This window comes from Drosophila arizonae, chromosome 5 (genome assembly GCF_054131065.1).
Source record: "Drosophila arizonae isolate 15081-1271.41 chromosome 5, UAZ_ARI_1.0, whole genome shotgun sequence".
Classification (NCBI taxonomy): domain Eukaryota; kingdom Metazoa; phylum Arthropoda; class Insecta; order Diptera; family Drosophilidae; genus Drosophila; species Drosophila arizonae.
This window is the reverse complement of record NC_142925.1, coordinates 8,079,911-8,105,894: the sequence shown is the minus strand read 5'-3', so window position 1 is coordinate 8,105,894 and position 25,984 is coordinate 8,079,911. Positions and strand designations below refer to the sequence as shown.

The 25,984-nt window shown below is 31.5% G+C and overlaps 5 protein-coding genes across 14 annotated transcripts; 1 reads left to right on the top strand and 4 right to left on the bottom strand.

Annotated features, from left to right (window-relative positions):
• Nucleotides 1-505: 505 nt before the first annotated feature.
• Nucleotides 506-2,950, bottom strand: LOC149268445 (putative cytochrome P450 9h1). The gene is made up of 3 exons (XM_089470187.1): nt 2,036-2,950; nt 1,298-1,967; nt 506-1,181 (listed from the first exon to the last, which is right to left on the bottom strand). The coding sequence occupies exons 1-3, from the start codon at nt 2,747-2,749 to the stop codon at nt 1,009-1,011; spliced, it is 1,557 nt and encodes a 518-aa protein (XP_089326313.1). The 5' UTR covers nt 2,750-2,950; the 3' UTR covers nt 506-1,008.
• Nucleotides 2,951-3,180: 230 nt separating this feature from the next.
• On the top strand, nt 3,181-7,696 carry Or49b (Odorant receptor 49b). 2 transcript variants are annotated; one of them, XM_018009380.2, is made up of 6 exons: nt 3,181-4,714; nt 5,407-5,677; nt 5,764-5,863; nt 5,954-6,055; nt 6,144-6,251; nt 6,328-7,696. In XM_018009380.2, exons 1-6 carry the CDS (start codon nt 4,282-4,284, stop codon nt 6,427-6,429), a joined length of 1,116 nt encoding a protein of 371 aa, XP_017864869.1. In that variant the 5' UTR covers nt 3,181-4,281; the 3' UTR covers nt 6,430-7,696. The 2 variants fall into 2 exon arrangements, 1 of the variants encoding a protein (XP_017864869.1); XR_016270310.1 differs by lacking the exons at nt 3,181-4,714; nt 5,407-5,677; nt 5,764-5,863 and having other exon boundaries at nt 5,965-6,251; nt 6,307-6,379.
• Nucleotides 7,697-8,100: 404 nt separating this feature from the next.
• On the bottom strand, nt 8,101-9,223 carry LOC108615115 (antigen 5 like allergen Cul n 1). 2 transcript variants are annotated; one of them, XM_018009358.2, is made up of 3 exons: nt 9,054-9,223; nt 8,569-8,990; nt 8,101-8,506 (listed from the first exon to the last, which is right to left on the bottom strand). In XM_018009358.2, exons 1-3 carry the CDS (start codon nt 9,186-9,188, stop codon nt 8,191-8,193), a joined length of 873 nt encoding a protein of 290 aa, XP_017864847.1. In that variant the 5' UTR covers nt 9,189-9,223; the 3' UTR covers nt 8,101-8,190. The 2 variants fall into 2 exon arrangements, with proteins under 2 accessions (XP_017864847.1, XP_017864848.1); XM_018009359.2 differs by having other exon boundaries at nt 8,101-8,485; nt 9,054-9,222.
• Nucleotides 9,224-9,846: 623 nt separating this feature from the next.
• antr (antares) lies at nt 9,847-11,028 on the bottom strand. Its single transcript, XM_018009479.2, has 3 exons — nt 10,854-11,028; nt 10,404-10,801; nt 9,847-10,286 (listed from the first exon to the last, which is right to left on the bottom strand). The coding sequence occupies exons 1-3, from the start codon at nt 10,971-10,973 to the stop codon at nt 9,947-9,949; spliced, it is 858 nt and encodes a 285-aa protein (XP_017864968.1). The 5' UTR covers nt 10,974-11,028; the 3' UTR covers nt 9,847-9,946.
• A 990-nt stretch (nt 11,029-12,018) lies between these two features.
• On the bottom strand, nt 12,019-25,913 carry LOC108616171 (uncharacterized). Of its 8 annotated transcripts, XM_018011176.2 has the most exons (5): nt 25,577-25,913; nt 25,362-25,514; nt 12,899-13,019; nt 12,766-12,828; nt 12,019-12,694 (listed from the first exon to the last, which is right to left on the bottom strand). In XM_018011176.2, the coding sequence occupies exons 2-5, from the start codon at nt 25,462-25,464 to the stop codon at nt 12,520-12,522; spliced, it is 462 nt and encodes a 153-aa protein (XP_017866665.1). In that variant the 5' UTR covers nt 25,465-25,514; nt 25,577-25,913; the 3' UTR covers nt 12,019-12,519. The 8 variants fall into 8 exon arrangements, with proteins under 8 accessions (XP_017866665.1, XP_017866661.1, XP_089326451.1 ...); XM_018011172.2 differs by lacking the exons at nt 25,362-25,514; nt 25,577-25,913 and adding an exon at nt 24,128-24,320; XM_089470325.1 differs by lacking the exons at nt 25,362-25,514; nt 25,577-25,913 and adding an exon at nt 20,247-20,482.
• Nucleotides 25,914-25,984: the final 71 nt, after the last annotated feature.

The window sequence follows — 25,984 nt, the reverse complement described above, 5'->3', positions numbered from 1 at the left end:
ATGTGTGAGTTCAACTGACTTGACGATAGCTGAATAATATCTTAGAAATGTTTTATATTTATATATTTACATTTTTTTATTTAATTATAATTTTTAAATATATAGTTTTAACAATATTATAATTTGTAATAATATTATTTTTTTATATATAATAATATTAATTTTATACATCTTCAGTATTCTATAGAAGAGTATATAAGCACCAACTTGCCTAAAAATTGTTTATAGTGTAGATAAAAATAAATAAATAAAATTAATTGCTTCAGGAAGCAATATTAGAATATTAAATACTCTTGTGAATGTAATAATAACTGAATAATAAATAAAAAAAAATTAACCATGTCTTGAAAATAAATCAAATATAATAGAAAATAGAGAAATTTCAACTCTGAAAATTTTTAATAAGACTTAGATTCGTACAAGCGTGATTCGAACTATTTCCACAGCTATTCTTCCAGCTGTTGCAAAGTGCCTTTTAAAATGAGCATACCCTTTGCCAAAGACCATAAACAGATAAACAACAAATTAGCAAACAAACGTTTTGTCGATATTTATTTTGTTTATAACAATGTCTTATCTCAAATTTAGTGTTTAATTGTTTGATATGCTATCAGCGAGAATACGAAAAATAGATTATTTATAGTATAGAATATATGTAAATGATAATAATATAAAGCTTGTATAGTATAGTTTCGATTAAACTATATTGCGCCTATATTAAACAAATGTATGAACTAAGAAAAACTTTATAAATTTATTCAAACATCAATCAAAAGTTCAAAGCTCTAAATACATATAGTAATCAAACTTTTTCTTTTTTTCCGCATATATGATATTTATATTTATAATATTTTCCGATATTTATTATATAAATCCATATACTGGAATGGCTTATCAGGCCTAAGCATCTGATATTATCGTTTATTATTATAATCTTATCTTATCCACTTTCATTGCAACTGCAGCCAATATTGATTTTTACCATAGAACCAACATTTTGCACTGTATTTAGTCCAATTTTCTGGCCACTAATTTCAGCCAAAACTTTTCCCTGGGCTGCATATGAAAACCTTTGAGGCTCTCCAGCATGTTCTTGACCGTTTTCTCAGTTGGCAACAATTCAAATTTGATAACCAAATGATAGATAATGGATTTTATTTCGATTAAAGCCATGCGATTGCCTTTAAAGAGAGGATTTAAAATTTCAATAAATAATTTGTTATATAATATATATGTATATATATATATATATATATATATATATATATATATATATATATATATGTTTTATATATACCTATGCAACTGCGCGGTCCCACACCGAAAGGTAAATACGTAAAGGGTTTTATGTTCGCCCTGTTCTCATCCAAAAAGCGTTCGGGCTTGAAGACTTCTGGCTCTGGGAAATTATGTGGATCGCGCTGCAGAGCTATAATCGGTATTTGAATAATGTCGCCCTTGCGAAACTTGGCCAACAGTTCCCGATTCTCGTCGTACATATCGATATCTTTGCCGCACATCCGATCCAAGCTGAACGCCGGCGGCCACATACGCAGCGCTTCGCATATAACCAAATCCATATACTTCATCTTGGACAACATATTGTAGCTGAGCGGTTTACCCTGCAGCTCCTGTTCCACGGCTGAGATCTCCTCATACAGTTTCGCTTGTACGTCCGGATTGCGACAAAGCTCATAGGTGAGAAAGCAGAGGCTGGCCGACATCACCTCGAAGCCCACGAGGAAGATCAACAAACACTGCGCCAACAGATCCTCATCGTTGAACTCCGCGTGCTTAGTTGAGCTGTTCAGGGTTTCATTCTGTTGATATTGCCGCTTGGCCTCCATAAGCAAATGGATCATATCGGGTCGTATTATATTATGTTCCTTGCGATATTTCATGGTATCGAAAACGAGACTACAAAAGTAATCGATTTTCTTGCCATTAAAAAGTTTGACGCGCAAGGCCTGAAATGGATCCCAATCCAATAACATAACAAATTAAAATTAAATAAAAATAATAATTAATAGTTTACCTTCATAACCCTCGGCATAATGCCATATAGTATAACCTTGATTATGGATAGAAACGAGAAATGCATCACGGAGTTAGCTAGCGTATAGAATTGATTATTTTTATCCACAAACGAATTGACCTTGATGCCAAACGAAGCGGATGCAATAACATCGTTGGCAAATCTTCCAAAATAATCCTTCATTTCCAGGTCGATCTCTCTCTTGTTGGCCTTAAGTAGCTCGGCTTCTATATAACGCACACCCTCTATACTGCACTCGTTGATCAGCTCGAACATTGCCTTCAATTTGCTGCCCGTAAAGGATGGAGTTAGCGTATTACGCATTTCCCTCCACTTATCGTCCTTCAGTCCGTTCAGACTTTTCGAGAAGATTGTTTCACCCGTTTCGGGTATCATTGGGCGATGATTGATGAAATGCTCAAAGTCCTGGATGCCCACACGTTTGATCAGCTCCGCATCATGTAATATAAAGAATGGTTCGCGCAGATTGTAAAAACCGTAGATCTTGTGATGCCTCAACGCGATATTCTGTTCGATAATATTCTTTAGAAAGGATTTTCGTCCCAGTAAAACGCGCACATTTAAGTTCCCCAGAAAGGGTTTCGGTTTGCTATACGCCACGCCACGCTCTTCAAAGGTCCTATATGGATCCATGGCATATTTATAGAGCAGCACCAGCAGTACCAGCAAAAAGGTGACGATTATCAAAACCATTTCGAACTGGATGCATCAAATGTTAGTCTATAACTAAATAAATAATCCAACTACGAGAAAATGAAATAATGTATTTAATCGAAGGCATAATCTAAATGAAAGATAATTATCATATTTAAGCAGTGATTTATTGGGTATACCAAAAACTAGATTCGTTTAGTAACTAAACTTTAGTTAAATATTAAAATAATGCAGTTTTTATCTTACTTTATACTTAGATTTAAATATTTTTTATTTATATTATTTATTTAGTTTCTATTTTAATTATAAGTTCACTTTTTTTTTAACCAAGTTAATAACCTTTTATATATTTTTTATATTATTTTTATATTATTTTTTATTAAGGAAATAGTATTTATATTAATAAAATTGCATTTAAATTAAATGCAAATTAATTAAAGTTAAAGCTTTAGCCTATGCCATATATTTTTAACTTCCCATAATTTAAATGCAAATTAATAAAGAGTATTCAAATGAAGAATTTGAGTAAATAAATATTAAACTATTTATCTCTGGCTATGAAAACGATATTGTTTAGTTTTGCCTAATCAACTGAATGGTGAAATTTCGCTGATTGCTGTGTAAATAAATAAACATGCATATATATTTATATATAATGAGATATTCTACATATTTACATTAGCTCATTACCGCTACAATTGTCAATGCAACCAATTTATTATCAACTATGATGGAAAATTATCAATCGAGGCTGATTGCTCTGCTGTAATTATATAAACATTTTCTATCAAATAGATTATGATACAGAATGTTTGTGACTAGCATATTTTCACACACACACACACACACACACAAATTTATTTATTAAGTAAAAGCTTCACTTAAATGCAAATATATATTTTTTCATATTTTCTGCACAGTTTTTGATAATCGATAAAAAGAAAGCAAATAAAATAAAAAATTAAGCAACAAAAAATTGGTATAATATTTCAGGTAATCAAATAAAATGCCAAATCATGTGCAGCAATTTGGGCTACTAAAAAATGCATTAAGAAAGAATTGGTGGGCTATAGCTGACTAGTTCATACATGCTCAAGAAGATTTCAAGTTAGTCTAAGAATAAGTCCATTGAGATTTTTTATGACAGTTAGTTGAAGATGTTAAGTGTAATATTAAGCACTAAAACAGATAACCCCAATACGGGTATACCCATCTATAAAATCTTCATAACTTGCCTTCATTTTTTATTTTTTTTTTTTTTTTTTATTTTATTAAAAAAGTTTTCAGTTATTTTCAGGTGAAACTTTATACAATTTTTTATTTCAAGTCTTTCACTTTAATTTCCCAACATTTCAAGTGTCAAAGCCCAATCGAATATACCCCAATTTTCATCCCCTGAGCGAGCATTGCAAAATGAAGAAAATTACATTAAAAATTGTGCCTGGGAGCGCTTGCAAGGCGTGGCATGAGTCAGAGCTGCCCAACAAAATTATAATAACTATTGCATAACCTTGGGCAAAGATATAAAAGTCAGCCGACTGCACATATCGACAAATAGTTGAGTTGCCAATATGCTCGAGGACATCCAATTGATATACATGAATGTGCGGATATTGCGCTTCTGGGCGCTGCTCTACGACAAGAATGTGAAGCGTTACATTTGCCTAACACTGAGCATTGTCCATGTGCTCACCCAGATCTTCTACATGTGCACGACGGACGAGGGCATCACGGGCATCATACGCAACTCCTATATGCTGGTGCTCTGGATAAACACGGTGCTGCGTGCGTACTTACTGCTATTCGATCAGCAGAGCTATATTCAGCTGATCAGCGATCTGAGCAACTCGTACTATGAGATGGAGCGCATGGATGATCGTTATATAGGCTACCTTTTGGCCAAGATGAATCAGCAGGGTCGACTTATGGCGCGTGGGAATCTCTTCTTTGGGCTGCTCACCTGCATTGGCTTTGGCCTGTATCCGCTGAGCTCTACGGAGAGGGGTGAGTGAAGAGTTGCTGGAAGTGAAAGTTGAATTTTGGCTTAATTTTGTTAAATGCTAACTGAGGAAAGTTTTTACTAGTTTAATTAGATAAATCTCTTTAATTAATTAATTGCAGAGTTTTATCTTTATCATAATTTTTATCATTTTTCCATTACGCAAAATCTTTTTTACTCGCGCCACAAAATCTAGTCTTCTCTTAAATTAATCCAAAGCCTCACCTAATGTCATTAATCATGAACTCTAATTTCCTTTTAGAACTTCCACCGAAAGCTCTGATACTCTTAATGAATAGACAAATTCCATTAATAAATAGTTTTAAAGCCCAAGTTCTTCGCATCAACTAAAATTAATCCAAAGCTTCACCTAATGTCATTTATGCATTAACTCTAATTACCTTTGAGGGCTTCCTACAAGAGCTCTGATACTCTTATTCAATAGACAGCTTAACTAATAACCAATCTTATGATCTTGAAACACTTGCGCTAAATTATTTCTTAAAATTAATCAAAAGCTTCACGTAATATCATTATCTTGAAACTTGAATTACCTTTGAACGTTTTCCCCAAAATCCTTGCTCCACTAAATTAATCAAGAGCTTCAAATACTGTCGTTAGCTGGCCACAAAATTAATCCAAAGCTTCAACTAATGTCATTATTTGGCCTAATCAAATTACCTTTGAGCACTTGCAGTTCTGCCCTTTGGCAGCAAGATACCGGGCGTCAATGAATATGCCACACCCTACTATCAAATGTGGTTCGTCTTTCACATGCTCATCACCCCGATGGGCTGCTGCATGTATATACCCTATACGAGTCTCTGTGTGGGCTTCATTATGTTCGGCATTGTGATGTGCCAGGCGCTGCAGCATCGTTTGCGACGTCTCAAGCATCGTTTGCTCAACCCCCAGCAACTCTCACTGGAAATAATCGAATGCATTATCTATCATCAGCGGATCATTGAGTAAGCAGTAAAAAAAGGAGAGAAAAATAAAAAAAAAAAATGGGGCAAAAGTTTGTAGATATTCAATGCACTCTCCCATCTACTAGCTATATACAGACCATCAATAAGCTGACTACTTATATATTTCTGGTGGAGTTTTTGGCCTTTGGTGCGCTGCTCTGTGCGCTGCTCTTCATGCTGATGTTTGTAAGTGCTTCTGTGTGTGTGTGTGTGTGTGTGAGGAGCATGCTTGCAGTATATATGTATGTATGCCTTTTCTGTTGCTTTCTCGTCTAGGTGGACTCGTCCGCACATATAGCCATTGTGAGTGCGTATATAAACATGATACTCGCACAGATATTGGCACTCTATTGGTATGCCAATGAGCTGAGGGAGCAGGTGAATTGATGTACTTGTAGTTGTTGTTGTTGTTGTAGTGGCCTTTGGCTGCCTATAGCTGCTATCGGGTTTTTGTAATATATTCCAGAATCTGGCCATCGCTGTGGCTGCCTACGAGACCGAGTGGTTCATGTTTGACATGAAGGTACGCAAAAATATACAATTTATGATATTGCGAGCACAACGTCCGGCATCGGTAAGAGTTCTGACTGTAACTAAAAAAAAATTAACTAAACTACTATTGCTAATAGAATTTGCAATTATTTTCCCAGGTATTGCTAGGTAACATTCGCCCCATCACATTGGAGTTGTTTCAGAATTTACTTAATACAACTTATACATTTTTTACGGTACTTAAGCGTGTTTACGGTTGAAGTGCTGGGAAATTGCGCATACGACACGCGGACGTTAAATATTACAAATATACTTGAATCAATATATTTTTTAAAAATATTTCTATTTGGTAGTTTTGAGTAGTTTTGATTTTTAAAATTATATTATCATACAATAGTTGATTTTTAATATTTATTAAATTATTATGCTCATTCACACAAGTGAAGTGAGTATATTGGTTTTATGCAATGCTCATTTTGCTCCCCCTATATATATAGTATATACATGATTATCAATTGGGGGCGTGACAAATCGGAGTATGAATCTGACAGCGCTTTGGTCTATGAAAGAGTATCCTGCAGTCATTATTACCCAAATGCTATGTTCTTTTTTGTTTTTAATATATACATTTTTTGTTGCAATTAATGCATTATTTATAATAAATAGCTGTTAATTTATAGCACTCTACAAAAGGCTTTAAAAATTAATGACGTACACATGTGCAACTAATAACAAAAAAAAAAATTTAATAATATATAAATTTATATCCACGCATAATAAATATTGAAATGTTGCATAATTAAATAGTTAGCATGCCTTTTATAATTAATGCGCATTGTTTTTTAAATAATTGTTCAACTACAACAACAAATATGCTCTGATTTCATTTAAAAAATTGCTGTGAAAAATAATCTTGCAACATTTTTCATTTGTCAGATTTTTTCAAGCGTTTTTTCATAAAAATTATATTTTATTTAATGCGAACACATTTTGCTGCCCATCATTTGCGGTTGTCGCGCATTTCTTGTTGTGTTTGCATTTATTTTTATTCAGTTTTTTTTATTGTTTATTTTTTCCCCCGTGCCCTTTAAAGCCCCACTTAAAAATGAAAAAAAAAAAAACAGAGCGCATCAAATTGAGGAAGGTGTGGCGAGAGAGCGATAAAAGTTGTTTGCTGAAGTTGTCAACGCTGAACGCGATGCTGAATTGTCGACAAACTTTGCACCACACTGACTTTGAGTGGCATGCCAGAGCACAGCCAACCACCTGCAGCAGCGCAACGAACTCAAAGGTGGCAGCTAAAGAAAAAAAAAAAAGAACAACTGTCGGCAGCTGTAAACAACAAGAGTCGAATACATTTCAATCTAAAAACAAATTAAAAACAAAACTAAAGTTTATTGGAAGTCACTTCAAATTTATATTTTGCCAATCAGTATTTTTCCAACTTGTAATCAAATGATATATCCAACTACAATAAAAAATATTTTGCATATTTCTAAAAATCTCCAAAAATATTTAATCAATAATTTTCTGATATATTAAACTTATTCTAATATTTGTAAAATTATTTAATATATGTAAATATTTTTATTTAATCAAATATTTATAATTTTTTTTTTTTTTTGTAAATCCTTAAATTTTTAAAATATATATTAAAATTTGTAAAATATGTTATATAATAAATTTTGAAAGTTAGCCAAATTAAAAAAAAAATAGATTAAGTATATTAAAACAAATCTGTACTTTACTAATAAAAATATATATTATATATTTACTTATTTATATACTTGTATTAATTATTATTATATTATTTTAATTTTATTTAATTGATTATTATTTATTATTATTATTATTATATTATTTTAATTTTATTTTCTTTGTCTATTATATTATTTTTTTTTTATATTTATTTTACTCATAAAGAAACAATATTTTAAATGAAAATTAATTTTTTTTTTTTATTTATGTATAACCATCATTACATATTATATATATCGTATATTCAAATATAGTATGACTTTTTAGTAGAAACTTAAGCCAACTACGCCGTAATTGTCGTATATCTCGTTGATGGAGCACAGATTGATGAATTGCGGATTGCGTCCGGAGCGGCAGTCGCTTCCTGCCCTATCGCCGCTCTGATAAACCGGCGCATTCACTTCGTTGCCCCGGACAAAATTACAGGTCATATACTGATGCGTACTGAGCAGCCATTGGCCGGCACTGTTGCTGATGTTGCGCGTCTGACGGAGTATGCCGCAACCGACATGGGTGGTGCTGTCCCTGACCAGTTGTGTGAAGTACGCGATGCACTTGCTAAGACGGAAACGCAAAATTCTTTCAGATTCAATCAGGACCGAACAACGACCCCACGCGATCTGTGTGTGCGCCAGTCTTACCTGTTGGCTGGCGGACTATACGCTATAATGTCACGCATGCTGCACTCCTTGTATTCGCCGAACATTTGCTCCAGCGTCGCCTTGATCACCTCATCCTCGGTATGGTACTCAACGGGACCGCTGCTATCGTATGGCGTACCCTGCCAGCCGCCCTCGGCCACCACCTGGGCGACATTGCGAAACTGATCGCTGTTGCGGCAATGATCATTGACCAGAGCACAGCGTTTCACATTCAGTTCCGCAAAGCTGGCCAGCTCCGGGTCCCATTGGAGCGTGGCCATGCGTGTGGCCGGATTGAAGCCAACCAGATTGCCGCCTGCGATCCGATCACGGTATTCGTTCATTTCATTGAGAATCATATTCCGTCTATCTGTTGTAATACGCACCACATGCGCATCCGGACTGCAGGTCTCTGCCAGTTCCTGCAAAAATCTTCCGCACTTTAATGTCGACGATACGAATGGGTTTTGCCTCATCGAACTTACACCAAAATTACTGCAGGCAATGTGCTTCTCCGGTCCCGGACAGAGCGTAGGATCACAATAGTCAAAGGCCGGAATCCTTGGCCAAATGCAGCACAACTGCCACAGTGCAGCCAGCAGCCAGTTAGTCCACAACATTTCGCTAACGCAGCCAATTTGCTCAGCTCTGGCCCCGGAGCACACTCTCTTATAGAGTTGGTCAGCAAATCGATTTGTCAACGCCAGAAGCGTTGCTATCTCGCCCAATAAGCAGCCCAAGACCCACACACACACACCCGGCCCACTGTCAATTGGCCACGGTCATGGCCACAACCGCATTGTATTTAGACAATTAATTAATTCATTCCATTTTGATACTCTGAGCCCATTGAAAATCAGGAAAATCAGGGTATAATGGTTTTGTGTAAGTGTATGTAACAGGCAGACGGCAGAGGCATAGCACAGCCCATAGAGCAAATATATATTCTTGACCAAGGTGACGAACTGAGTTGTTGTAGCCATGTTCATCCGTCCATCCCTGCGTCCTTATGAACGCAGAGATCTCGTAAACCACAAAAGGGAGAAACTTGAAATTGTACATGCATACTCGTGTATAGCATATACAGTACGAACTAAAAATGATTTTCCTATAACTCATTACATTTCTTTCTGGACAGACTCTATAATTTTTTCATATATATATAGTTTTTCATATATATATATATATATAGTACTAGAGGATTTATTATTAATAGGATGTGTGTTTTATATATACATATGTATGCATATATAATAAATATATAATAAAGGCGTAGAATAATCGGAATATTAGTACATGGAAGGGTACAGATATACAGTACCGACGACAGCACTCTTATATATTTTTATTTATAGTTTTCTCATCGGTTCCTTCCTTTTCAGTTTTCTTTAATTATATCCTTGATAAAGGGTTCGCTAACATTTGATTTGAAGATATTACTAAGGTTACGTCTTCTCGGTATAAAATTATTATCGACTTGTTTACTGGGTTGGCATAAAAACTCGTATATATAATCCCTTTCCTGGATGCAGCCAATTGCTGGCACCGGACTTATTTTATAAGGTACCGCATCATTGACGTTAGCTCGATTCAAATTGCAAATCAGATTTGCCGAAGTGGTTTCCCCAGCTTCATTAAAAGTAGCGGTTGTCACACATCCAATTCTATTGCAACGATCTTCGAGTAGAGGCGCGTAGTGACCTAGGCAGGTTGTGTTCCTAATATAATAATAATAAATACAAAAAAAACACGCAAATATTTCAATAGGTATTTTCGATACCAAAAAATGAATCATCGTGAGATCAATATAAATTATGATCGTTCGTATTACTCACTTCACAGCCTTTCGCGTTATTATGCCATTAGTATCCATACTACAGCCAAACAAATCTCGAATCCAAATGTTGAGTAGATCCTTAACTGCAGTTTTTTGCCTTACGTCCCTTACAAAATGGGCCCCGATTTGCACAGTGGACACAAAATTATATGCTTTCGAATTGGAACAGTATTGGCCACTGGTATCACATGTAAACGCTAGCTTTTCGGCTGTATTGACCAGAAACTCATCCCACTGGAGGGTCGGCATATTTGCTGCCGGTGGATAATCAAATAGTCCACTGGCCACCATGTTGCGCGCGAAATTCAAACGAAACAGTACGTCCTCCCTCAGAGATCCGTCAATGCCATATAAATGATATTTTTCACCACATTTCTCATCGAATGAATCTAAGTTCTAAAAACCTTTTTTGAATACAAACAAATAATTATTATATTTAAGTTTTTACCCTTTTAGCGCACAGCACATGTCTTGTTCCATTGGGGCAGTACTTCTGATATGCACAAACTGATGCAACCGTATTGCTGACAATTGACAGCAGTCCTAGCAACACCAAATACTTTCTCATTTTTACGTGGCAAACTGTGCGAAAGTCTGGGAAGTTATACTCTGTTTTTGACTTGAGTATGGCTTATACAACTTCGATTCGTTGTGCTGCACGCCGTTAGCCTAATGAGCCATGCATTGTTGCAGATAAATCACTTAGCTATACTGATTAAAGCATGCTAATCTAGGTAAATTATATATTATATTAAAGCTATAATACTATTTAATATTATTTACTAAATATTTAGCAGCAGTTAACAAATATTTTTCGCTTTGTTCTAGACTTTCTCTTTATACAGTTTGATTTAGAAGTGATCAGAAAATGATATAAAATATGGGTGACTAATTATTTGATGACATAGATAAGCAATTCTTGAAAAGAAAAAATAAGAGAGACAAACGAAATAATGAACGAAAAATAAAAATGCACATTGACAGACTTAGACCTAATCAACTTATTATTGATAAGGTAAGTGTAAGTATACTGATATATCTTATGCGCTAGCAAATGTGTTCTTGATTCTCATACATGCTTAGAATATATTTAATTTTTAAATATAGAAGTATGTAAAGCATCCAGAATTTTCTATTTTGATTTATCTATTATAACATTGCCCTTCAAAGTGATCCCCATCAAAATTTATACAATCTCTATATTAAAGAGTTATTATGAAATTCTAAAAGCATGATAGAAATTCCCTTTGTTACATCTATAGTAGAAAATTGTAAATTTATTCTGTTGTAAAGGTAGTTGATCTTATATAACATATCTATTAATCTAGCTCATTCTGCAATATTCAGCATGTGATTTTACGAGTGATTTGTTTGCCATAAATATAAGTTATCAGTAAATGTGATTCATAAGCCCAAATAGCAAATCAAATACTTTTCATTAGATAAAGGAGGACATACATAAATCTATTTTTCTACCCTACATTAAATATATATAATAACTAAAAGGCGAATAAAATAATATTTAATAATTAAGAAAGACATAATTTCACATTCTTTTATATAAATATAAAAAATAAAATAAAAATTAATAAATATAAAAACATTCAGCACAATTTGTATAGAAATGAAAGTACACAAAAATATGCATACAACTTTTTGCATAATGTGCATTTCATTAATTTATTTAAAAAATTTTATTTATGTATTCTTTTTTTTTTTTTCTTTTATGGCTTTTTAAGTATTTTTTTGCATTGCCTTTTTTTTCTTATAAAGTAGATAATATAAATTAAAATTAAGTTGCACTTATTAACGTATTTACATCACAATGATTTGTGAATTGGTATCGAATACATACATATAATACGAATAACAAATCAATGGCGCGACACTTTGGTAATATTACAATTTTATATAATATATATATATATATGTATATATATATGGAACTATAGCTAATCATTGAAAGCAATGCTAAAGCGTATATATGGTACCGAAGGTGTGCCAGCCGTAAACAGCTCGGAAATGATCGCGATAGGAAAAACAAAACAAAGTCATATTAAAATAATCCACGATTAACAATTGTCCAGATAGATGAGTTGAGGGCCATACAAGGCCTATTGTGCATAGTTGGGATTGTAGGGCATTTGCTTCTCATAGGTGCCGGGCACAACACTCGGTCCCGGATTAGCCATGGCCATGTCATATGACGGTGGATTCATGTTGGCAGCCCCAGCGCCCGGTGGCATCATGGGCGGATAAGCTCCTGCTGCTGCCATTTGCGGTGGCATTCTGCAATTAAACATAAACAGTTAGATGTGGTCGATGTGCCTGCGGTTAAGTGTAGGTGTAAGTATATTTACGCTGGCATTGGTGGCTGTCCCCCTGGCATGGGCATGCCCATGGGCATCTGCACGGTCACATTGCTATAATGATGGAGAAGAAACGTGGCTAAAGCATTAACTGACATTAGACGATTGCTCTATGTGCACTTACCCTGCGGTCTGGGCGGGATAGGGTGTTCCGTAGGCGTTCGGTTGATATGTTGTGGCTGGTATCTGTGTAACGGGATAGCCGCCAGGGGCTGTGTGTGTGGCCGATGTGACTACAACGGGTGCTGCAAATAAAAAATAAAAACAGGATATAATAAAAACTCGAAATCGATATTAAAATCTAATTCAATTCCAACTAATTAAGTGCACAACACGGTTTATTTGATAAGCCGATAAGTAATTGAGATTTAGGTTATTATTTAGTAATTAGTATGCGAATATTTTTACCAGCGCGTTCGCTTAACACATAGCCAGCAAATGCGGCATTTTGTGCTCGACGTTTCGAATACACAATTACTGAGATAATCGTAAAGATAATAAATCCTACACAAAAACCAATTATCATTCCAGCCGACATTCTAGCACCCGACAAACGTTCGCTTCGGTCAGACAATGCGAACTGTTGACTGGATCGGATCAAAATACTCGGAACACTCATATTTATAGATTGATAAAGAGAGAGGTATATTATCTTAATACCCTTTAATTAATTAAAATTCTAGTGGTTATATCAAACTAATAGAAGCTAAAAGAATGCAGCAAAATTTTAAAATTATGGTTTAATACATTACATATGTATAAATTATAAATGATATATATAATTTTGGAATCAATATTAGGCTACAGATAAATTTAATTTTTATTGTAAATAATTATTGATATTGTATATACAATATGTATACATATTTATATTCAATATTTGTTGCATATATTTATATTTTATTAGTTTCTTAATTTTTGTATTTTTGTTTATAAATATTTAAATATTTTTAATAAATATTTAATTTTTTAATTAATTTTATTACATAATATAAACAAATATATTTATTTATTTATATTGTTATTATTTGTTATTATTATTATTATTTTTTATTTAATTTTTTTTTTTTAATTCATGTTTAATATATTTTTCATTTATTTTTATGAATATTTTCTGTATATATTTGTTTTATTATTATTATTATTATTATTTTTTTTTTTTTTTTTTTTTTTTTTTTTTGTAAATTTATAAAGCCGTCGAACAAAGAGTAAAATTGTTTTACATTAAAAAGGGGAATTTAATTTAGGTAATGCATAACTATTAGTCGATTAATCTAACTAATTGATATCACCAGCTATTCAAGTGTTTTCGAGCACTCAGAAAATCGAATCTGAAGAGCTTTGGAACTCTAGCAAATAAGAAAAGTACTTTAAGGGAAATTCTATTCAATTGTTTTAAAGACGACCACACAGAAAGCTACGATCACACCCAAGAGAGCAGAACTTGGCACAGCTCTTCAATCTGAACACGTGCAGTAAAAGTTGTTACTATAAAATCCACTTAACTGCTCATGGGGCAGGTGTCGAAACAATTCAATTTAGTTGAAGACTTTACCTGAGTTAACGACTGTATTTTGTCTATATCTTTTGGTTAGTATGGCAGCTACACAGCAAGAAATTTGTACTAGTACTGCAATACAAAATACAATTATGCCAATAACATAGCCCTCCATTCAGTCAGAGATCGTTGAAGCACAGGCAATAAAGGGCAAAAGCGAACTAAACTTTATATAGCCAAAATTGTTATGACTCGGGATAGCAAAAAAATATATATATAAACATATACATATATATCACACTTAACTGATATGACAAATTGCCAATTTGTTGATAAGGGCAACAATTTGGGCGGGGGCTTACCCACGTAAGGCAATGAATACTCTATTAATTCTATTTCGTTTTTCCACGAAATTATTCACATATAGATGATTATGATGATGTGAGCATAGCTACATTTGGCAACAAAAGATTCTTATAATCTGCATAGAGAAGAGAGTGAAATGTATATTGTGAGCGAACTTTCCATAAGTCTTAAATCCAAAACGAAAAACAAAATAAAAAATATTGATAAGCCATTAGTTGATGCGAAAAAAAAAAACGGAACCTAATATTTTAAAATAAAAAAGAAAGGATTTTTTTAAATCTAGAAAAAAAAAGTTAAATTTTTTAAACCATTTGTTTGGCTATTAAAAATTAAGCTCCTTATCAATGTAACTGATAAACAATGACAAAAGAAACAGTGTAATAAAAAAAGTACCAAAATAATATTATCTTTTAGTTTTGCACATGTAATCCGCTTATGTACAGTTATGAATCATACACACACGCACACACACATACACATATATATAGAAACCACAGCGTCACGTTGAACACACCTGCGCCCTTCATGAGCTGCGCTCGTCCATTGCGTCCGCGCGTTAGGAACACAGCGCACGATGTTAAAAAAAATACGGAGAGTGTAAAAAATAATATCCAATAAATGCTTGACATATCCATGACAACAACAATAATTAAACTAACGGTACGCACAAGACGACCAACTTGGAGAGACTAACTAAATGCCATAGCCTCATCACAGCGCGATAACAAAATGCACAAATCATGCCATGAATTGCCAGCTCGCCAATTCAGAATATATTATAAGGGCAATCTAAGGAAGTCATAAAGATATCTACACAGCTAGAACAGTTAGCACCTAATGTTCACTTTTAGTTTCGACCTCGATTTCTTATGTTGCATAATATAAATATATAATATACATGTCTAGTATTTATTTTTAGTGATCTAATTTAGTAGATGAAAAGGGATACAATTTGTAAAGCATATCAAAGTGAAACATAAAGCAAACATCTCAGCTATTTTTTTAAGTTTTTTTGTAGTGTAGCCTATGACAGCTAGAGATTTGAAACTTTGCAGACTCCTGTATAGCTCGCTCAGATCAATTTTTTTTTTTTTTTTTTTTTGTAACCTATTGCAATTCTTGTTGTAGTGTTATCGATTAAAAACCTTTTAAAAATCTGTTCTAAAATTATTTCTCATTTATCTTAACTGAATACTTTGAAAACAAGTTTTGCAAGCCCAATAAAAAAAACTTACTCTGATCATTCAATGTTTTAACGCGTCGCTGCTTACGTTTATGATGCGCCACATACCCAAAGGTGCAAATTACAAAAAAATATAACAGCATCCTGAAAAGCACTTTGCATATGGCCACAACGAATGGTAAGTGGTTTGACTGCGTGTGTTCAGCATAATCCTGCGTAAAGTTCTGCATGTCGTTCGACAGTTCGGAAATAACTGAAATTTGCTAACTTTAGCTTTGCTCTCTGACTAATCCAAATATTTCATGAGCTTTCAGCTAATTTGTATTGTATAAACGTAATGCAAATGGGTTCATTAATTTTATGAAGCACTATTCAGAAGGAATTATCATTTTGAGAGCTTTTAATATAATTGAGTGACCTATTGAGATGAGAGAAGAATAAAGAGTGAGAGATTTGTGTTTGAGTTAGTTGTGAAAGGGGAATAAATGTATTAGAGTGCTGCATTGGCTTTTTTTTTAGGTGATGTTTCTTAAAAAATTTCCTATTTAAATTTACTCATGCGGAGGTCTCAGAAATCCGAACCATTCATCCAAGAAGCTTAAACATGAAGTTTAATATTTAAACTAGGCTTTTATAATCAAATTATAATATGAATTGTGAACGATAATAAGGAATTCGGATTAATTCTCGAAAAATATTTTTAACTCGTACTGCCTATAATATACAGAGGTATATATTTAAAATTTCAAGTGCTTAGGTCTTGTAGTTTACGAGATCGTACGGATACAGACACGGGAACGACTTAGAAACATATATACTTTATGGCGACTACCGCGTCTCTTTACAACCCAATTATATTCCCATCAAAATAAGTCCAATAGTTTTTCTTTCTTCACTTACGTGCTCATAATTTGTAGCTTTAATTATTATATATTAATAAATATTATTTTATTTTTGTTTTGCACTATTTTAAGTGTAAGTTTGTATAGATTGCACTTTGTTTTGATTTTTCAATAGTGGATATTCGTAGTCATCGTTTTCTATAAACCAGGCATAGACGCCAACCAGAACAGTTAGAACGCTCAATGCAACCAATTCTTTTATCACATATTCCCAATTAAAATTCATACGTTCGGTCGCAAATGACCAATATGCAAAGTCCAAAATACTTGCATTCATGATGAAAGCCTAAATCGAACTCGTATGACAAAAAAAAAAAAATAGAAATAAAAGGTACAATTGGCATAGGTTTATGTAAATACATATATATGTGAATGTATGCATATGTATTTCTATTAATAGAGTCCATTTCATTAGATGGCGTCATAAGTATGATTAGCTAGGCCAGCCTACTCAACTGTACAAGCTATGAATTAATTTATTATTATTATATTTACAACAGACAAACAAATAATCCAAATTGCTTTAGGCTAAAAGCTTTCGAGCTGTTTGTTGATTCCAAAAACCTTAGTACACTTGAATATCTAATTGGAAAAGAAATAGTAATTTCCAATCATCAATATTTGCATATACCAATGAATTCATACCAATCAAAAATTAATTGGAATATTTATATGTAGACAGAAAAAAAATTTAAATATCCTCACATTCTATATTGAATATCAACTTTCATATTCACCATCATGGATTTCAAAATGAGTAACAGCATCGTCTGTTCTACAGTTATTACAACAAGCTCTTACACTATAGGCCATAATTGCAATAATAAGAACTATTATAATATTGCCCAAAATTGCATATAATAAAAGGATTTTTGTATCTAACATATCACATAAACGAACTGAACACTCTTAAAGCAAAACAAAGACTAAAGCAGCTCCAGAGTGGAAAGATTTACAGCAATGTATGTATTACAAATTATATATGTATTCTTATATGTGTGGTTAGATCATCGTGCATCATGCACAGATTTATAAGCTCTCAATATAGAAATATATAAATTTCTTATATACATTATAGATTAACCACCGCTCGATATATAAATATATACACTCTTGCTTATAAAGATGGTTGCTTAAGCAATGCTTATTAAGATCAGTAAAATATTTTACTTATTAATAAACCTTTTTCTGAAATATATATTTAAATATTTATCTAAAAACAGAAGATTTCAAATTTTCTCCTAACTTAATTTTATTTACTCACTTTGCATTTTCAACAGAGTAGCATTATACTTTCTTTTAGAGTAATCGTAACAGAGTTTTATACTATAGCACAGCATAATTCCTATTATAATAATAGTATGGGCAAACAAAACGTTTAACCCGATATCCGATGTATCAAGCGACATATAGAGGCACTAAGCACAGTAAAAGGAACTCAAAGACTAAAAGAATTCTTGCTTTGAGGCAATCAATGAATATATATTATATATGTATAGAAAGAGATTTCTTAGTTATGACTAATGACCAAACAGTGGTTATTAGAAGGTTTATATAAATGCTTGAGATATTTATAAATTGTTTATAACAAATTTCTGACTAAGCAATGCTAATCATTTAAGTGCTCTTGTGTTGTTTATATGTGTTATATGTGTTTATATATCACAATATTTATGTCTAGATATTCAATTTAAGTATAATTCAAAACGAGAAAATGTACAAACACCTGTCAAGCAGTATATATACTATATAAAAATTATGTACAATTATATTAATAAAAGCTCATTCATGCCCTCGTGATTTGAAGAATAGAATATACATATACATATGTATATAACTCAGGCTTGAAGAGCATAGCAAATTTATATAATAATAATAATAATAGGAAAAAAAATTGAAAAAGAAAAACTAATAATAATAATAAAAACAAAAAATAAAAATAAAATAAATATGTATAATATATAAATTTTTTTATATTATATATTTATGAATCTTATCGAATATGTCGGACTGGGCCACACAAATGTCCCAGCATCAAGTTCCTGTTACAATCATCCTAAGCTCCTGATATACATACATATGCACACACACACATACACACACACACACACATAAATAAGCTGCTATCAGCGCTTGTTCCTTTCACAGTTTCTTACCCGCATCCGCTGCATTGCGATAAGTAATTTCAATTTTAGCTAAATATTTTTGATGAATAAATATAATATATATGTATTATATGTAGTATATGTTTAAAGTTAGTAAATCTGAGCAGTTGAACAAACAACAAAATAATATTTTCGAAGATACTAATAACTAATTTGAAACTAACCCGTATTAAAAAAAAAAAATATTTTTGAAACATTAATATACAGGTGTCCCTCTTTTACAACGCGATTTCGATATAACGCGATTTGGAAAAATTAGGTTTCAGTACAACGCGAAATTTAGGCTTATATAACGCGAAGGGGAAAATACATAATTATAACGTGCAAAGATCTTTGAAGACTGTGAAACAGATTAATTACCATATGAAGTTTGAAGAATAGCAATAAAGTTTTTAATAAACCTTTAATTTGTTTTAGTTTGTTTTTAATATTTTTAATGTGCACACAATTATTTAAATTTGGTTTTTTGAATTTTGAAATACATACAAATGTATGTACATATGTATTATTTTTCATATCTTGTACTGAGTTGAAATATATGTGCATCTGTTATTTTGTATGAATTTTATTGAAAAAAAAAAAAAAAAAAAAACCTATTGGAACCTAACCCCCAAATTTATATGAAAACTACATTTTAGATAACGCGGATTTACATAATGCGCAATTCTTCTGGAACATAACTATCGCATTATACGAGGGATACCTGTATGTATATGTATATATTTATATATATTTACATGTCAATAATGGATCTTCATCATCGTTTGTACATGGCTTGCATAGAAAATCACATGTTGAATTATTTGTAGATCTTATGCATAAGCGAAACCAAAAAAGTATAATCCATGCAACAATAATCAACGCAACACGGCCATAATCGAATTCCGACATTTTAAAAGCACTTTAAAGCACAATGCATCAATTGTAACTAAATTTCCTAGAGCCCGATATAACCCAAGCTGAGAATATTTTGTGCAAGTTCTTATCTCAGAAAAAAAGAGCAAGAAATTTTGACGAATTCAAATGAGTAGGAGTAGTAAGAAGAAAATATATATAACAAGCTGAAGCAAACCGAGCAGAATCGAGTTGACGATTCAGCGCATCCGGCATTTCTTAAGCTTAAATTAGTATGTTTGTGTATATATATATGATTTAATTTTCATATATATATATATATATATATATAGATATATATATATATATATATATATATATATATATATATATATATATATATATATATATATATATATATATATATATATATATATATATATATATATATATATATATATATTTTTTTTTTTTTTTTTACTATATAACTTTTGTTAAGAATTCACAACGTAAATAATATTTACAATTAGTGATTACGACATCATCTGCTTCCGTTTCGAGTACAGCAATACGCGGTTTGCTTCTACAGCAATCCATGATACAGGATATACACACTATACAATTTAACAGGAGAGCACTGATTAGAATAACCATCATTATTCCATATGGAGTAAATGTATCTTCATCGAGAGAAGTTTCCATTCTCAAAGCTCAAAATGCTTTTGATTATCATGAGCGAACGACGACAACTGCGACAAGATCTGATTGCAATCAAGCTTAAGCTTAAACGAGTTTTGTCTATTGTATAACTATTCATATGTAAAACCTGTTGCTGTAAGTGAAGGAATTTCCCCCACAAATGACTCAGAAGATTATTGACGAGAATTTATTTAAAATTAACTCGTAAAAATATTTGAAATTTTCATATTTTTTTTCTTCAAATTAAAAAATTAAATTGAAGAGCATTTTAGCCTTTTTTTGCCTTCGAGCTTTAAACTTAGAGCTGGGCATTTACTATACTATATATTTACTATACTATTTATCTATATTTTTATAACTTATCTATGACATTTACTATACGTATTTATCTATATTTTTAAACTATATATTTACTTCTCATTTATGTATTTTTAATGAAGTACTCAGCTCTGGCACTACTCACCGGCCTGTCGAAAGAGCTGTACATACATTTTAGCCACAAAGCAGCAACGAATAAAATAAATAGTTGCGACCACAAGAGTGGCAACAAGTATCAGCACGGCCAACGGCAGAAAGGCTAGCCAATCCATACTAAACTCGAACAAATCTCATTATCTAGGATGTCCGCACAGTGCACAACGAAATCACAAATGCAAATGATTTGGGGCCCAACAATTGCAATGGCATTAACCCAGCAAACTGAGGGGCAAAATGGAAATGGAAAATAAAGAAAAGCAGTTGCTGAAGGGAAACAATGCGAGCGACAAATGCAAAATGAAGACGTAAAATGTTTATATATATATATATATATATATATATATATATAGATATATGTATGTATATACCATATTTTTAGATACCATCTTGTCGAACTTGTTTAACTGTCAATTGAAGAAATACGTGTCAGCGTCAGCTACAAGGAAATGCGCTGTGAAATCACCTTCGAACTTAACAGTTACGCATTGTTCTCATTATTTGCACAGATAAACAGCTGAAGAGTTGTGCAAACATTTAATATAGACATAAATAATAAGAAATTTATAATCGTAAATAAATAAAAGGGAATATAAATCAAAGAACTTTGTACGACTAACAGATACTCTATGCGAAGATACTCTATACAGAAGAAAGAAAACAAATAAATATTTAAAAAATATATATATATATATATCTATATAAATATAAATTGTAAAATATTGAATATTAATCAATTATATATAAAAAAAAAAAAAAAAAAAAATAGTGAAATACTAAATATTAAATATTAAATAAATATTTAAACAAAATATTTAAAACAAAAATAAATTTTAATATATTAATTAAAATGTTTATTGTTTACATCTAAATTCTTAACTAGATAATTTATATTGTATATATAATTTAGCTTCAAGCTTTGTTTAGTTAAACTTATATTCGACATTTATGATAATTTCTTTTATATTTTTTTTTTATTATTATTATTATTGTTATTTATATCTTAATTATGAATTCCAAAAATCTTTGAGCACATTTTGGACATTGCAAAAGTTGTTATTATTACAATTAAAACAAACTGATTTTGCACATTCATAATTTTCACACTTTTATTTTGATTTACTTAATTTTATATAAATAAAAATCAAAACTTTCGTAAAAATAATTGAAATCATTCATAAATATATATTATGACTATAACAAAACCTTCATTATTATATTTTTTATTATATTTAACTTTATTTATATTTAATGTTTATATTTAAATTAACTAAACACTAACAGTTGTCCACTGAATAACCGTTTCGTTTTCTTCGCTTGTGCACACAGCTCCTTATTATAACGGTTAGAATGCACACAAGGACGATGACAAATAGACAGATCAGGATAATTGTCGAAATTTCCAAATCCAAATCGGTCGGTTCGTGCACCATTTTATTATTGCTTTACACATATAATTAAGTATTATAATTATTATAATTAAATATTGTTATTACTATTCTCTTAAAAATTTTTTTAATTCGAATTGTTCAACTATTCTTCACTTTTTTTTTCGGGGTCTACGCGTTGTGCATTTCTTTAAAGCTGCTCACTAAATAATGCCATTGTGCGTATTTATGGCTTATATGAAAGCAATCGTTGTGCTAACTTGGCTTGAAGCAACAGCGACCACAAGAGAAGCGTTTATCAGATAAGATACGGCTAACCAAGTAGACGCTGGCGACGTCACGGTTTTTTATTATAATAAACAATAAAAAACAAAAACAAAAAAACGAGAGCGCTTAACAAGACAAATCTCTTGATAATACGAAGATTAAATACCCTCAAATTGAATGTTACTGTAGAAGCTACAGTAGAGAATTTCTGAGCTAGACATAGAAAAAGCGATATATACAAAATATTTCTATTTAAAATTAAATATAAAAAATATTAATATGTATATTTAAGAAAATAAAAATAAATATACTAATATATAATCTCAAAAAAATCAAGATTTATTATAGAGAAACCCGACTTTACACTTACATGATATATATTAAAATATTATCTACTTCTACTACAATTTAAATAAAAATATAGAACTTTGGTGCCCCTCCTGTATGAAAAATCATATAAGACGACTTTCTTAAAAAATGATTTTTAATATTTGAGCTAATATTTCTATAGCATAAATATGACATATGCAACATATCGTTGTAGTAGATCTATAGAAAATATATATTTTTATTTTAACTTAAATAACTTTCCTAGTCACTTATTCCCTATATGCTCACACACTCCATAACAAAATGAGAATACCCTTTACCAAAATATATGAATGAATAGAAATTGAACCTTTTCAAATCCAATACGCAGTACACAATAAAATACTAAAGTGGACTGAGAGAATTTACAACAGCGTTTTACGTCAATCGGATCGGCTAATGTTCATGATGATGATGATGATAATGATGATCATGCTGATTATGATAACTATCAACATTATTATTATGTGGAACTTAATTTAATTTCTTAACCAAAGTTGCATTCAGCCAATAGAAATCCCGTAATAGTAACTGCTTTGAGACTATCTCGTATCGCTAGCGATAATCAAAATTTATATGGATTACTGCACAAAGTCTACTGACGTCAAACATGATCAACATAAGTACATCATTTTAGCAATTAGAGAAAATGGGACATTTCCAAAACTTGAGAGAAGACATCGAAAGTCAAATAGAAGTCGAGCGATAAGTGTTAAATATATCAATACTTGGATTGTATGCCTTGCAGATCTATCAATATTTTATAGTGATTGTGATATGAAATAATTGCATATACATATGAAGACTATAAGATCTGGTGAGATTTCTTTACTTTTTCTTGATCATTATATTAAATATCTTATAAGAATTTGTAGTCATATCTTGAATTTAATATTTAAAAGACAACAGAAATTGATTTATCAAGATCTTTACGCTTCATCAACGAGCTGACGTCAGTCAAAGAATCTATGAAAACAATCTATGTCGAAAGTAATTCAAAAGAAAATACGCAAATCTCTGCGACTATAAAGAATATGCGAAATATCAATAAATGACAGAAATTATTTGTGATCATCGAAAAGAAAAGAAAAATTATAAATATAATTATTATTTATATTATATTATATTCCTTATCTTTTCGAGAGATTAGATTAGAGCACACAAATTACTCTTAAAAGCTTTTTACTCTTGTCTGTCTGTTCGCTTACCGCTAGAGATCACTGTAGCTGCCTGTACACGATTACGGCGCGATCGCATTATACGCAGTATAATAATAATCATAAAAACAGAGAAGACAACCACAATGGGTATCCAAACATCACAATATATATAAACCATAGTGAGGAGCACACAATCTCGGGTAACTTCAGGTAAAAGAAAACTCTATTCAATCAGCTTTGAAAGTTTAACGTGCACTGAATCATGTTTTTCATATTTTAATTTATCTATAGTCGCAAAAAATATATATATTTATAGGTCTTTATGTATATATACATATAAATTTATAGATAATACCCTATACTTTTTTAATCATAGGAAAAAATAATTGATTCAAATGCAAATTTTGTAGGGAAATATTTTGGAATTTATATATATAACATATATTAGGGTTGTTTGATTTGAATCGCAGTTTTAATGACTATGGAAATAGTAAATATTCCTGTATAACTGAATGTCTAGTACTAACACATTTGCTAATTATCATTATAATTTAGAATCATTATAATTTAACACTTATTATTTTTTTTGGCTATTAGCATGTTTTGGTTATAATTTTTAAATTTTTTTTTTTTTTTCAATTTGTATATTATTATTAATTTGTAAATTTATAATAAATGAATACAAATATATTAAAAATGTAATAATAATTATAGAGAAACTATAAACAAACATAAAGCAAAGACAAAACGCGTTGTCAGGCGATACTGATAAGATAAAACACAATAATTAGAAAGATATTACTCATTGGCCTGGAGACAATACATAATACATATAAATATATGTACGTATATATGTAATACCGTAAATATATATATTCCCCAAATTGATTTAAATCAGATAAAAAGTCACAAACTTTTGTTTGTTTACGAATGAGCCGGTCAAAGAAAATGCACAAAACAACAACAAAGAAACTGTGCAAAACGATTTGAAAAAAAAAAATGGTATTTAAAACTCATTTAAACAGACGTCAATAAAAGTTAATTGAAAAAAAAAAAAAGATTTATAGAATTACGTACAGGCTTAATGAAAATAAATATGATGAATCATAGAAGTTATATTAAAGGCAGCACATCATATGCACATTACATATACTATATACGTATGTATGTCCGTGTGTGTATAAGTATATGCGTGAGTGTGTGCTACTCTGTTTATGTATGCGTGAGTCATGTCAATATACAAATGCTATTAATTTGAATAAGGGAAAATCCATGTACTTACTTGAGAGCACAGTGCCTCGACGCTTGGTCGTACAGCAGTAGCCGCAACAGCTCATTATGAGAAACGTTAACAGGAAAAACATGAAAATCCCCCAGAAATCCATGGCGAAATCGTCAAAACTATCAAAATCAAAATCACTGTCCCAACTCTCCACTGCAATTAGCAAACGGCAATTAATTTCAAAAATTGATGTAGTCAATGCATGCCAAACTTACGTTTAAAGCCTTATCGTGGTGCACGCAACACAGACGGTCTTTATTTTTGTTTGTCAAATTGAATTTCTGATTAATAATTTATAAACTCTTCCACTTGTTGCAGTTATTTTCTATTGTTGACTTTCAGACTGGCGTTTGGACACTAAATTGCACACACGTGAAGGATTTCGAAGCTTAGTATATGCACACACCGTGATTTCGTACTTCGTTGAATTAAATAAACTCACTAATATGTGTTATCTTATCTATGAGAAATGCGATTACTAATCTTAACTCTTGTAGGCTATCAGCGTTGCCGTGCGTTAAAACACCCATCGCAGCTGCAGCGCTAGCCAACACTTAATTGGCGCGCTGTGTTTAGTAACCACAAAAACAGCTGATTGCCTATCGATAGTTGGTGGGCAAAGA

Excerpts from the sequence above, each read along its gene's own strand:
- LOC149268445 (XM_089470187.1), bottom strand. The coding sequence starts at position 2,749 with ATGGTTTTGATAATCGTCACCTTTTTGCTGGTACTGCTGGTGCTGCTC. Across the intron at positions 1,968-2,035 it reads TTATGCCGAGGGTTATGAAG|GCCTTGCGCGTCAAACTTTT; the intron begins GTAAACTATTAA and ends GATCCATTTCAG. Across the intron at positions 1,182-1,297 it reads GGGACCGCGCAGTTGCATAG|GCAATCGCATGGCTTTAATC; the intron begins GTATATATAAAA and ends CTCTCTTTAAAG.
- Or49b (XM_018009380.2), top strand. The coding sequence starts at position 4,282 with ATGCTCGAGGACATCCAATTGATATACATGAATGTGCGGATATTGCGC. Across the intron at positions 5,678-5,763 it reads TATCATCAGCGGATCATTGA|CTATATACAGACCATCAATA; the intron begins GTAAGCAGTAAA and ends CCCATCTACTAG. Across the intron at positions 5,864-5,953 it reads TGCTCTTCATGCTGATGTTT|GTGGACTCGTCCGCACATAT; the intron begins GTAAGTGCTTCT and ends TTTCTCGTCTAG.
- LOC108615115 (XM_018009358.2), bottom strand. The coding sequence starts at position 9,188 with ATGTTGTGGACTAACTGGCTGCTGGCTGCACTGTGGCAGTTGTGCTGC. Across the intron at positions 8,991-9,053 it reads TTGCCTGCAGTAATTTTGGT|GAACTGGCAGAGACCTGCAG; the intron begins GTAAGTTCGATG and ends AGATTTTTGCAG. Across the intron at positions 8,507-8,568 it reads TATAGTCCGCCAGCCAACAG|AATTTTGCGTTTCCGTCTTA; the intron begins GTAAGACTGGCG and ends TGAATCTGAAAG.
- antr (XM_018009479.2), bottom strand. The coding sequence starts at position 10,973 with ATGAGAAAGTATTTGGTGTTGCTAGGACTGCTGTCAATTGTCAGCAAT. Across the intron at positions 10,802-10,853 it reads ATGTGCTGTGCGCTAAAAGG|AACTTAGATTCATTCGATGA; the intron begins GTAAAAACTTAA and ends AAAGGTTTTTAG. Across the intron at positions 10,287-10,403 it reads ATAACGCGAAAGGCTGTGAA|GAACACAACCTGCCTAGGTC; the intron begins GTGAGTAATACG and ends TTATTATATTAG.
- LOC108616171 (XM_089470325.1), bottom strand. The coding sequence starts at position 20,424 with ATGGAAACTTCTCTCGATGAAGATACATTTACTCCATATGGAATAATG. Across the intron at positions 13,020-20,246 it reads TGATGTCGTAATCACTAATT|CACCCGTTGTAGTCACATCG; the intron begins GTAAATATTATT and ends TTTTATTTGCAG. Across the intron at positions 12,695-12,765 it reads GGACAGCCACCAATGCCAGC|AATGCCACCGCAAATGGCAG; the intron begins GTAAATATACTT and ends GTTTAATTGCAG.